This window comes from Cyrtonyx montezumae, unplaced genomic scaffold (assembly GCF_038088225.1).
Source record: "Cyrtonyx montezumae isolate F1298 unplaced genomic scaffold, pur_monq_1.0 scaffold_0, whole genome shotgun sequence".
Taxonomy (NCBI): Eukaryota; Metazoa; Chordata; class Aves; order Galliformes; family Odontophoridae; genus Cyrtonyx; species Cyrtonyx montezumae.
The window spans coordinates 26,693,251-26,707,127 of NW_027071824.1; the positions used below are offsets into that span (position 1 = coordinate 26,693,251).

Here is a 13,877-nt window from a genome sequence, read left to right on the forward strand (position 1 = left end):
GTCACATCTATAAGGGCTGACAGTTGAAGAAACAGTAACTGTCCTGGTTACCTGCAGCATAAGGTAGGTCAGCAAGCAGCAGAATGCTGCAACAGGTGCTTCTAGAGCTTGGAGCTCTTCCATCGCATCCTGAAGGTGAAAGCATGCCAGAAACGTACTGTACCGTTGCTTTTCCACGTCAGGTCCTTTGGCAAACCACAGTGTTTTCAAATTAGGTGTTCCACCTACAAAAGAAATCCATTATTTTATCTTGGCAGCAACAAGATAAAACACGTATTCCTAATTACAATTTGAAAGGAAACTACTGATCTGCTTTTGGCACTTGCAAGGACCACAAAGTGACAGTAAAATTAATTTGACAAAGCTTGGCATTTGAAAAAAAACAAACAAGTTAAAGCTTTTAGTTCAAACAAATTGTATTGAAAGGGGAGCTACAGGAAAGAAGAGGGCAAACTCTTTAGCAGGGTCTGCTGTGACAAAATAAAGGGAAATGGTTTCAGCCTTGAAGAGGGCAGAATTAGGTTAGATGTAAGGAAAAAGTCTTTTATAGTGAGGGTGGTGAGGCACTGGAACAGGTTGCCCAAAGATGTGGTGGACGCCCTGTCCATGGAGACTTTCAAGGTGAGGCTGGATCAGGCCCTGGGCAACCTGATCTGGCAGTGGGTGTCCCTGTTCAATGCAGGGGTGTTGAACTAGATGGCCTTTAAAAGTCCCTTCCAACTCTAAGGACACCATGATTCTATGAATGTGGTAACATTTAAGAAGAGTGGACTGAATTCAACCGTTACAGAACACAACCTTGAGACAACAAACATTTACCAATCTTTAATATTTACTCCTTTACCATCTCCCAATTTGTGATGTGTTATCTACTGTAAAATTGATTCCCTATTTAAATTACCTTAAGTCCATTATCAAAATAAACAGTAATGCACATGAAATAACAGAACAGCTAAGTGGTTAGAATTGGTAAGAATTCCAATTAATGACAGAATCCTCCCATAAAACACTGCTGCTTCTGTAGACAAATAAAAGAGGTGTAAATTTTAAATGTGGACCAATTAAGTTGCATTTGGTAACACCTTTGTTTTTGGTTTCTTTGAGATGTGCAGCTGCTGTAGTCCAGTTAGGAACACTTGGTGATAATAAACTGTTAAAGTGACAAGGCGCTGAATCTATATAGATGATGTTTATTTAGCTAAGAAACCTCATTAAACAAATGGTACTAATTCTTCAGAGAAGGTGAAAGTAGAAAGTTCTTAGTATTTGCTTTCTTCATCTCCCTGATGTACGTCTGTTTTACTACTGAAGACCAACTCTCCCATCCAAAGTTTTAACTATGTACAGAACTATAGCTGTACAGTCTGTAAGTTTCTGATCTTTGTAGTAAAAAATACATAGTACATAAAACAAAACAACAGCCTGATTTGGGTTAGAAATGTAGGTTAGCTGTATCACAAACACTGGTGGTGAGAGGACTGGTATGGGCAGCATGATACAGATCACTAGTTTTCACACTGGTAACTGTTGCATTAAGGAAAAAAAAACCAACAAAAAAAACCAGCAGTGAATTCCAAGAAGAAATGCAGAGATTACATGTGTAAAAACAAAACAAAGCCAACTTTTCCTACCAAGGCTAAACAAATGTCAGGTGTGAGACAATTTTTATGTAGTTAAGCTCAAAAAGGTTTTGATGGCTTCTGCTTTCCCAAAGGTTCATGTTCAGCTGCGTGAGGAGAAACTCCAAGAAGCAGTTCTCTTTCTGACTGCACTTTTTAAAAATGAACTGCATCCAAGGGCATACCTAATAATAGAAATTTTTCTTTCTTCAGAATAAAACCATGAACTACATCAATAATCAAGTCTACATATCTATATTGAGAGAGCTCAACAAAAAATTCAAGACATCTCTTCCATAAACAGTTCCTTATACTTTAAGAAGTGAAATTGACTCGCGCCTGGGAAAAAGAGGTACCGATGAATTATGAGTTATTTACTCTGGGAAAGAAAACTTGACACTATCTCCTTTTGGCACATACAGCCAAAGGCATTATTTTTTTGAAAGAGTCTCAATGCATTCTACAAATAATTAAATTCCATGTCATAACCAAGAGAGAGCCATCTATTAACCCTTAAATGAAAGATAAGTAAAGCAAACAAATACACTGAAGTTTAATGATTCCCCCAGGACCATGTGTACAGACAATGGACCTACGATTCATATAAAGTAGATCCCCAAAACAGATTTCTGTTCTAGTTTAAAACTCACAATGTACTTTGCAGCTATTGGAAAGCACTCCTGAAAATTACTTGGGCAAGAATAAGAAATATTTTGCTTTCTTAACACATCTAAATATTTACTAAACCAACTTTGAAACAACACCAACCACAAGTGAGCAACAAAAGGGAGAGAAACAGAGCAAAACATACTTTAAAATATAACTGATACATCTTTACAGTAAAGATTAGTCATGAGAAAGTTATTTAGCCTATTTGGGTCATAGAAATCGTAAGATCCTATGAACTACAGAAAGGGACTCAAATGCTGCATATGCTTATGGTTATTCTCAACACACACTAAACTGTGTGAAAACAGTATTCAGTAGTATATGGACTGTAGACCTTGGGCACACCCAGAAAGATAACGTCACAAAGAAGTCTGTGGGGGTCAAATGGTAGTACTTGCATAAATACGAACATGGTCGAACAATAAGGGAGAGAAAAATAATTTGCTATTTTTTTTCCTTTTCATTCATACATTTAAGCACGCTGTCATCATTAAAAATAATTTATGTTTGAACTTCAATAACTGATTTCTGAAGATGTGTTGCATGCAAAATGCATTAACACCATGGTATCATTGAACACTGGGCTTATACAGAGGTGACTCTCACATTCTTACTGACTTAAATAATATCATCATTCTGTATATGGACATAAATGTGTAACACTAACTGTTTACATCTGTTTGAAGTTTGATATTTGATAAGTTAGAACACCAGTAACAAAACACCAACACTTCATTGTTTTACACACTCATGCAAATACTGAGCAAGAAAAATAAGATCATGAAAAGCTACTGGACAATGCCCAGTGCACAGGAATGCTCAATATTAACATGTGATCAACCTTGTTGTTGTTGGCCAACTCTGAAGATGCTAGAAACCCAAATGCCAATTAAATCTGACAATTAAAAAAGCATTCAGGAAACAGTATCAGAAAAAAAGTAATTTGAATATGAGTATACTCATGACGTATTCCTGCAAGATACAATGGTTAGAAGACTGAAAGTATATGTAGACTCCTTTGGGATAAAATAGTATACACACACAACCAGCTAAAATAATCTATATGTTTTCAGAAATAAAATGAAATGCAAAATCCATGCATTTCCAGTAAAGATTTTAAAACTTTGTTCTATAACAAATAGTACACACTTCAAATAGAGGCTCACACATTATGTATGTTAAACATGTACATATGTATGTAATTTCTTAGCTCATAGATCTTCTAACAAAATTCATTTCTCAGATACATTTTTTAAAATCACTTTATGAAATGCCCTGTCAGTGTGTGGGAAACATCACAATCACACTCATTCAGATGAGAGGGAACATTCCAGAAGGGAGAAAGAGAAATAAAATAAGGGAAGAAAAGATGCTAATTCAGAGATTTTTCCAAGAAAAATGCATATAAACACTGTAGTTTAAATAGATATATTTTAACTCTCATTTTACAGCCCTTAGGATTCATTGTTTCATTAAGAAAAGCTAATATTCAAGGTATCACCAGCAACCTTTTCAGATTCAAGACAGTTCTGCTGTTTTATACACAAAAAAAAATCAATGGATTGGTGGAAATACTTCGTAGGTTTTTTTTTAAGATTAATGTGATATTTATAATATTTAGAGAAGCACAATTCAAAATTCATACCAAATACTCTTTCTTCAGACTTTTTAATCCAAATCAAATACAAGAGTCAAGATTTCCCATATATTCTTAGTATACTTCTGAAGTAGTTATTATGATGCTATTCTTCTTTTCCCCAAAAGACTAAATGAAGAACTTTCCCGGATCGATTGCACCTGTGACTTTTCAGATGGTTCCTACTAAGGTTTCTTGTCTTTTTTTGAGTAACCCGATTTAGATTGACAGCTTTGAACTCTAACTTCCCTTAAAAACTTCTTTAAATGTAGCTCTACATGTGATCCCTGTCAGAAAAACGTGATGCGCTGTAGAGAACCTTATTTGGTGAATTAGAAAGACGTGCTGTGGAAAATAAAAGATGCATGAGCGAATGTAAGGCATACAAATATGGACTGCAAAAATTTTAGAAAAATATTTGTTCACTGAAGGAATGACAACAGAGCACTAAAAATAAACACTAGAAGTCCTCCACCCCCTTTTTAATAGTCTGCTAGAACAGCCTTTCATTACTGAGTTAGTAAAGATTATGTCTCCAAAGACAATGTTTTTACAGAGTCCTGATATGCAGCTGCTGTACACAAACAAAAGTAATTTGAAATCCTGTTTAGTGTCAACATTAAGGTGGGTTCTGTGTGTAGTATGTTTGCAGAGCAATAGAATCGGAGTACATTCCTCCACAAGAAAGGAAGAAGGTACTATATTACCTAGGAAGGAAAATTTCACGACAATAAATACCATGTTTACCATGCAATCAGAGTGTAACTACCTAGAAATCATTTATACTTAGTTGAATTCATTTTACAATTGCGTGCTCTCACACCATTATATACTGAAATAAAACAGTGCTACAGGACAGGCAAATCAGTTTTTACACTGCCTATTCATATCCATTTGGAAAATTTCACAATACTTTCATACCATCATCAAGTCAATTAGATAATCACTCTGCTAATAACATATTGGAGCTACTGGGCAATGAAATTATTGTATATCAAATGAAGAGCTTGTTTGTACTCTGTTTATATAACTCAATGCTTTCCAAACATGTCCTTTGAAAAGTATTTTGAACAGGCTGCTATCTAAAGATCAGCTGTTTTTCCATCAATCTTGAATACGAAGACTGTTCTGATGTATTACCAGTTTTAATCATGAAGCTAAACATACAATCTTAGGATACTTTGAGAGACATCTTACTGTAACTTCTAAAGCAAACCCAAGTAACAACAAAAAAAGGCAGCATACTCCAAATTGATGTGTTTATTCACAAAACAGAAGTGAAAAGATTTAAACCAAGTCAGAAAAAGGACTGTTACCCAAAGCTTTGAGTACTGCAAGTGTTACAAATTACTCTAAAAAATCAATTTGCTGATCATTTTTCTTAACAAGATAACAATGATACATCAATGGAAATAATGTTTTTCCTATAAAGACCACAAATCCCCTGAGCTCCTGGATCTACATACTACTTGGTTGAAGAGAAAGACAGCTATAGCTGGGGGAATAAAGATAGTGTGGTTACAAGCACAGTAGCATGGTCAAATTAACAATTAGAACAACTTTCCCTCTCTCTCTCTCAAAAAAAAAAAAAAAGAAAGAAAGAAAGAAAAATGATATAGTACTGTTTACTTCCTATGCTAAACTTGTAGAGCTTGATGTAGTTCAGTGATATGGGACGAGTGACATACGCAGCGCCCAATCTTTTAACTGAAGCATCCTCCACAAACACATTCCTCATAATAATGATCTCACAGAGCGTTCAAGAATACATCTTTTACCAAAGGAAGGATGGTACAAACATAGAACATGTCCAATGCTTAAGACAGTGAAAAACACCACACAAAAACAGATAGCATCACTACACTTCTACTGAAATTTGGGTTCTCTTTTCTAAGTTGTCTCAGGTGATCTAAAATTGTCATATTCTCCACCAGTCTCACTAACTCATTCTCTCAGCTTCACAGAAAAATTTTAATTCTAGGCCTGCACACCACTTATCATGGCCTCAGAGCTGTATTTAGAACATTTAAGGAATTATTTGCATTTTAGAATGAATGTTTGAATTAGCACTGGGTTTCACAAGACACCATACCAAGATGTAGCTCAAAGCTGAAACCTCTTATAATTACACAGGTCAAATAAAAGCAATTACAGGCATATAGCATTTCAAATTTTGCTCCTGGTTTTCCACAACCATTTCAGATACCATGTCTGATGATGTCTTTGGATGTCTGATGTCTTCTAACCTGATTTCAGTGATGTCATTATTTCAGATTTATACACTTATTCATCCTACCTGGAATAAAAGGCTGCACAGGTTGTATCAGCTCTGGCTGCTGTAGAGGATTTCCAAAATAGACAAACCACTCTTTTACCAAAGGACAGGCTCCATCTGAAATCAGACAGAATTGGGTAAGTCAAGGGCAAGTACTTGTGTAAAAGAAACAGTGGTGGTAAGCATTCTAAGTAATAGAAAGCACTTCATAACAACTTGATTGTTCAGCTACTTTAAAAACAAACCAAACAAGAAAAATTAGTTTTACTGTCTTTATGACAAACCATCAGGACGAGTGAAAAGAGTTTGAATTATGCACCACAGATGCTAAGTTCTGACTTGGGAATTACGATCAGAAATACAAATGAAAAAGTCACTGTAAAACATTCTACAACATCTTACATCCAATTCCAGTCCCACCCATTCTAAGGCAGTTAAGGTAGCTGTGGAGGCATTTGGTGTAGCTTAGGGACCTGCATGAGCTACCTCAACTTCACAGTCCTTAACACAGTTCTCCTCTCAAACTGCCCTGACATTTCCCATGTCAGAACTTAAGAGAAAATCTTTATAGGAGGCTTTAACAGCTATCTATTTCAGAGCTGACGGCAATGGAGTCACTCCACAACAAGATGCAAAGCTTTTAGATGCCACTGTTCTCAATCTGGCATAAACAGATTATTTATGTTTACTAGTTCAAGTGGCTTGTTAACCTTCAAAACACCAACCATACCCCTCCATTCCATGTAAAGACTAAGGTGTTTCTTAAAAAGTTTCACTACTTTCAAGCCACACTCTCTCCACCCCATACTGACTTCTAAAGTTTAGCTCACATTCAAAATCCACAGGAAGCTGTTTCCTGACCTTTTCCATAGTTTCACGACAAAAGATTTTACTGCCCTGCTTCTTCCTTCCTTAGGCATGGATGTGCAGTACAAACTCCCAATAAACTGAAGAGCTGGCTGCTAGACTGCAAAGGACAGCCCTACACCTGTGCTTAGGATGCTTCATTGTTTGAAACTGCTGATACAAACAATGCAGTGAAAAAAATCCCTCAGTAGGGTAAATAAACACATTCCAGTACACGAATAGTCTCACATCTTGATTACAAACCACTGCCTATGACAATACTACTTCATTAAGAAAACCTTTAAATATATATGTATCCCAAAGTCACTTTCACAAAGCTTTCTGATGTTTCAGCATTCTGTTTTGAGGCTTATTAAGTAAATTACTCCGATATATTCAACTCATTCAAACTCATTCAACATTAAGCTCATTCAAACTCCCAGGTTTTTGCCTGGCTTCTTAAGGAAGCAAGACTTATACAATTAGAATGCACCTGTCTTTTAACGAATTGATGGACCCACTATTCTTTTCCCAACTATATATGGAAGAGCACAAAAGATTTCAATCGTATGAAATTGAAAAACATTTCACAAAACCAAGTGACTTAGCAGAAAAAAGGATCCTATTAGGGCACCAAGTGAAAGAGAGGCAGGGAAGCAAAGTTACCTGTTCCACCTCAAATCAAGATGGCAAGTAGCTATGGAGGAAACAGAGCTGAATAAAAAGATGGGATTTGTGCAGAGCAACAGACAATAAAGGACATACTGAGAACACAGTATACTGCAGGATGAGAAGTGCTACGGATATGAGAAGACGAGGACAATAGGAACATAGGAAATACAAAAGCTTTGCTGAGGGAAGCTGGTGGGGGAGTCACTAAGCTCCACAACTCACAGAACAACTTATCAAAATGTCACTTGATTCCAAATGCCAATTAAATACTATTTTTATATATCCTACTGAGCTCAAGTACAGTAAAAAGAGAAAATAATGGGAAACTTCTAGTATTACTTTTTTAATCTACGTGAATATTGATACAGGATGTAGCATCACATCAGCTGAGTGCTTTTCACTATTATAGTCCTTAGTATTAAAAATATATGACTATTCACATAAGAAACCAAATAAATATAGCTGAAATCCAAGTCTTGCAAATTCACAGCGCATTAACCTAGCAAGAACAACATAGGGATTTGATTACTAAATGCCCATCCTCCTGGTGCGGAATTATCACAGTGGGAAAAGAAAAAAGGTTTAGCTTTTCAATTTTTTTTCCCCCACAATGCACAGAGTGTCAGAAACAGCAGCTCCTTTTAGTTTCTGAATGAATAACGAAAGGGCTGCCTAGCAGGTAAAGAAAAATTTCAGCTAAGCTATGTGCAAAACATCAAAATTAGAGACTGCTGGTAACTGTGCTCCTCTGCACAACCTGCAACAACAACAGCCCTACTGAGCCATCCCTGGTGGTAACTGGCAAAAATTCTCCTAATGATCTGTTTTTGACAGTGTCAAAGGCATGGTCAGTCTTGGCTGCTAATCTTAGAACTGGGAGTGATGCCAGGACTTCCAGGAGCTGGCCACGTGTTCAGGCCATATTACATAACCTTGCAGTGGGTGCAGGTATTTCCATGAACTGAGCTCATGCCAAAACCTGTCGGCTTTGTTCCAAATTCTTTGTCCACAAAAGAAAGAGCTTGGCTCTACTACTTACTGTTGTTCTTCTCTCCTCCATAGATTTTTCTAACAGTACAATTGTTCTATGAACAGTGCTAGAAGTTGACAACTTATATATCAATATAAGCAATAGAATATCTAGTGATGAGAAGCTCTAATAATATTAACTATATTTAAACAAAAACAAAACAAAACAAAAAACAACCACAGGCAACAAATGCTGTATTATCAACATCACCATCAGTCCCCTATTTATTTTCATTGAGTCAAAATAAGCTTTTGATTCTGGTGACATTTCAGTGAGTAGAAGTATGCACATGCTCACCATATAGCAAATTACAGTCCAAGTCATAGTTCTACGAGCAATTCTTCCTGCACGCTTGCTCACTTTATCTGGTAAGTGGTGATTTGTTTCCCACTCCCTGCCATTCCTTCACCATAACTGTTAGTGACTGCAGAGCTGGACAAGGAAGCAGAACCAGGTTTGCTACCCAACTGCAAGGAAGTAAGGGAAGATGGCTAATTTCAATTTCTCAATATAGGTCAACTTGTAGCTTCACACACAGCTGCACCAGCACAACTGTGAGGCTGCAGGGGGACTGAAATGAGTGGCTGTGCAAGAAAATTAAACTGCCACTGCTTATTACACTATGGCTTCAGGTAAAGTGGCATATTCTAGACATGTGACTTCAAAGGATATGATGATATCCAGCTCCTGTTGATTCTTGGGTATCTTAGGCTCCTTGAAAATCTTAACCTAAACATTCAAGACTTTCAAGAGCTTCTTGTTTCAAGGTAGACAAAGTAGTTTGAATATTTTTTAACCTGCTCTTAACTGAAACTGCAATCAATGCCTTTGCAAAATATTTGCTGCCTTTATCTCTCTCTGACAGTAGATAAGCAGATTTGTGAACTGCAGAGAAGTCAGTACCCAAACAGCAAACTAGAATGTCATGTAGTTAGCCAACTTGGTTTCACATGTACTACACTGGCAATTTTTCCCATGATGGCAGCAGACTCCATGTGCACTAATTTAAATGGTTTACTCCCCCAATTAAAATCTTGTTTTAATACTAATTCAAAGTAATTCTATGTTATAGGACAATCCACAGTGTAGTTTATACCTCCCACTGAACTCCAAAAAATACTTCACTTTATCTGAGCAAAACTAGTAAAGGATTCTATTCTGTACAGAATGCTAGTGCCTTGTAGCTTTAGAAGCAAATTCATAAAAAGTAACATGGACATTTACTTAAAAGATTCCTATAGAGCCTAGTTAATGGTCTACACTTTTGCTCTGTAAGCAACAGTACACTGGAGTAAAATACCAACCAATGAAATAGTGGAAAGTGACACAGGTATAGCAGCTATTAAATACATGCACTAAAAATGCAGTTTTAATATGGGACCCACGCAGATACATTCCATGTACCTTTTGGAAAAAGGTAAGGACTTGGGGTGTTCAGCATAATGTGCTACAGCATTTTTTTTTCTGGGTTTTTAAGCTTGAGCTGAGAGCAAATAAAATATGTTATCCACGGTTTTATTAAAAACAATCACTTTCTTAAAAGAAAACCTTTTCCATGTCCAAATTTCATATTCATTAAAATTCTAAATTACTGTTTCTGTATTTCAACTCTAATCTTCTTCATCTGAGTACTACAAACACTAACACAAATGCAAATCTGACTACTACCCTGCCATCTTGCAGCAACAATTGTTAATTGGAAGTTTTGGTTTGGGGTGTTTCTGAAAACATCAATGAACTTCCTGCTGCGTAGGGGAATAAACAAAACCCAACCAAGTTATAATTGTCTACAAAATTTAGAGGCAGTAGGCCGAAAAATGAAAGATGACAGATGTGCACAACTACTGCTGAGCTTTTTGTTATTCTCTCTAAAGGACTGTGTAAACTCTGATTCAGTTTTTCCTATTTTTTTTCCTATTATGCTATGACTTCAAACTCCAGTTAGTGAAGGAAGTCAGGTACTTAATTTATAAGGCCCTTCTAAAGCACACAGTTTGAATATTAAGTTGATAGTTTTGCACTTTCATTAATAAAAATGTAAAGTGATTAGCAATGAGAAAGCAACATACTAAAAAGAATTAAAGCGCAATACATTTTTTATTTTCAAGTCACTGCCTAAAAACCATTGGGAGCATAAAACAAAAGCCACAAAAGCTAGAAGTTTAAGCAATGGAAATCTTAAAAATTTCTACAAGGATACACTTGAATAATTCTGTGGCAAGAAGAATAGAAGCACAGATACACCTACTGCAGAATCTACTTACGCCACTGGATAAAGAAATCTTACTTTCTCCCACCTTGATGAAGGCACAAATAATCACCAGCATGACTACTTGTGTTTGTATTTCTGCAATAAATACACTTGCCTATTAAATGTTTTTAAAATTGCAAACTTAAAGACAAGAGAAGGTAAAATGGTAACACTGCGCTACTGTTACTGTTTTGCAGATGTATATTACAGCTGAAATGCATTCATTAGGAGCAATTACTTCCCTTGCCTTGAATGCCTCCAGGGATGGGGCATCCACAACCTATCTGGGCAACTTGTTCCAGTGCATCACCAGGCTCTGAGTGAAAGACTTCCTCATAACAGCCAATCTAAATCTCCCCTGTCTTAGTTTAAAACCATTCCCCCTTGTCCTATCACTATCAACCCATGTAAACAGTTGTTCCCCCTCCTGTTTATACACTCCCTTCAAGTACTGGAAGGCCACAATGAGGTCTCCCCAGAGCCCTCTCTTCTCCAAGCTAAACAAGCCCAGTTTCCTCAACCTTTCTTCATAATCAAGAAGTTTTTTCTTGATTCCTTACAAAATTCATTTCAGCTGCCCAGTTTCTATCCTAAATGCCACGCAGAATTAGCCACTGAAACAATGAAGTCAAGATTTTGTATTTCAGAATTCAAAGTGCACTTGACTAGTGGTGTAAGTAGCCCCAACCTTACCTTTTTCCGATTCCAACAAGACAGAATAAATATGCTGACGAGCAGGGCGATAGATGAGTGCCTGTCCAGGAATCTCTGTATCACTATCATCTTCCAAAGAGTTGCTGCACTCAAGCTCTCCATTACTCAGGATATTGAAAACTGCATAATTTTCAGATTGGATGTGATGTTCTTTAGCTAACTGTTTGTTCAAAGAAAGAAGAAGGCATTATCTTCAAAATTAAAAATAATCAAATAGTAAAAAAAAAAAGGAAAAAAAAAAGCATTCACTACTGGAAGACACAGTACTTTGTCAGTGGAAGTAGGCAGAATAGAAGAATGGAAGGGAGAGAAGAAGCACTGTTTTGAAAAGAAGGAGCATAGTATATTTTCAAACACGTATCCCTTTGTGGATAGGGATTAAGGGAATTCGTCATTGCACTTGTCTTTAGTCCTTCCCTGAATTCTGAAAATTTGTGGTATTTTTCATGACATCTTTTAAAGAGTAATTATTCCTCAAATGAATTCTGAATGCAGATGTAGAAAAATGAACTGCCCTCCATCATTCACTCTTTTTGCAGAGTCTTTCCCTTTCAAAAAAAGAATATAAGCACTTGAAGAAAAAAAGTGAAAACATGACAAAACCCAAACACTTTATTCTATCTCAAGATGAACTACAGAGACAGTCTCTTCTGAGAGCAGTTGAATTTATGTAGTTTACACAGTGGTGAATCTGGAATACTTAAATTCACCACATTTTTACCTTGCAATAGTCCTCCAGACTGGCTGAGAAACAGAATCACACCACTGCCCAGACTGCAGGTTAACCACACACTGAGTACGGATACATCCATGTGCAGAGAGTACCAACAGGAAATACTGGTCTGGTACACCTTACAAAGAGAAGCAACCAAACTGCTCTCAGGCACACAACCCTAACCTGGACTAGGCAAGGGCAGAACGAGCCATATTTTGTACAACCTCAAACCAAATGCTCAGTTGAGTGAGACCTATTATTTCCACCAGGTACCACTAGTAGATTCTCTTGGAATCTACTGTATGGTGAGCAGGCACTGAATTTCTCTGCTCAGCATTCCCTACGTGTCATGCTATCTATATGGCTTGGGTTGTACACACCTCTCAGTCTCTTTTACTGGGAATTACCAGATTAGAGATTCTGTCACAGAATCCCAGTGCTTGCCAGCATGGGAACTCAAGAGTTCAGAGCTGTAGTCAAGCACCGGCCATTACTGATCAAAGCTAATTCAAATGAAATGTCATACTTTACAGAAAACCGCTCACATGAGCGTAAAATGATCAGTAGGCTTCTGTACACATTGCCAATCAACAGCATTTTCTTATAGCAATATATTTATGGTTGCCCTGGAAGGAATTCTTAGTATTCCAAGCGTACGGATACAATGCAATCTTTCAATTCTACTTTTACATAAAACAGAACCAAACCTGAGGGAAGCAGTAACATGAGGCTGTGTCCTTGAACTTGGAACTGGGCTGCATATGCCAGTTTTGTGAATTTTAGCAAGGCAAATGGAACAATTGTAAAGATTCCAAAATATGAAACAAAGCACACACATAACATAAAAATATGTAAACACTTGTAGTAGAAAAGCAGAAGACTAATTAGCATGTCTTCAGCTTTGACTGTAATTTCCTCAGCGACTGGCTTAACATAGGATTTATGCAGCAATAGAGAGACATTCTTTAATGAAGCTTCTAAACATTATTATTATTTTCATACAGTTGTAGCTCAGCACGATGCCAGAGAACTGCAACCCTTTGAATGAAAGATCAAACCAAGAAATAATGACTTCTTGTCATAAAGACCACACGATATGTTCTCTTAAGGAGTAAAGATATTACTACTGTTGTCCTGGCTGCAATCCAACATAGATGATTACATTCTACCTAATTTTTCCTTGCACTTCAAACACAAACAATATTTTTCGATATTTCACTAGAATGTAGTGATGTTTTATTTTTTCAATTGGATCTTCTACTTAACTAGTATAGTGAAAAATTACATGCACTGTATCTGTATGTAGTTAACATTAAACCCAGACATCTGCATTTAGAAATGAGCATTGCATAGGTTTTAATTTAAATGTTTGGAGTCTTTTTGAAAAGGAAGATGTACGTTACAGGATTACACGAGAGTAATATAATGAGGAAACAGAAAAACAGTTTTA

The 13,877-nt window shown here is 36.6% G+C and overlaps 1 protein-coding gene across 1 annotated transcript in view; it reads right to left on the reverse strand.

Moving 5' to 3' along the window:
• The window catches only part of FAM120B (family with sequence similarity 120 member B), a 46,746-nt gene that overhangs the window by 27,809 nt on the left and 5,060 nt on the right, over window positions 1-13,877 (reverse strand). The window contains exons 3-5 of the mRNA XM_065730676.1: window positions 11,692-11,872; window positions 6,221-6,316; window positions 52-224 (exon numbers count right to left, since the gene is read on the reverse strand). Of these exons, the coding sequence (XP_065586748.1) occupies window positions 52-224; window positions 6,221-6,316; window positions 11,692-11,872 (450 nt within the window). The remainder of the gene's footprint in view (window positions 1-51; window positions 225-6,220; window positions 6,317-11,691; window positions 11,873-13,877) is intronic.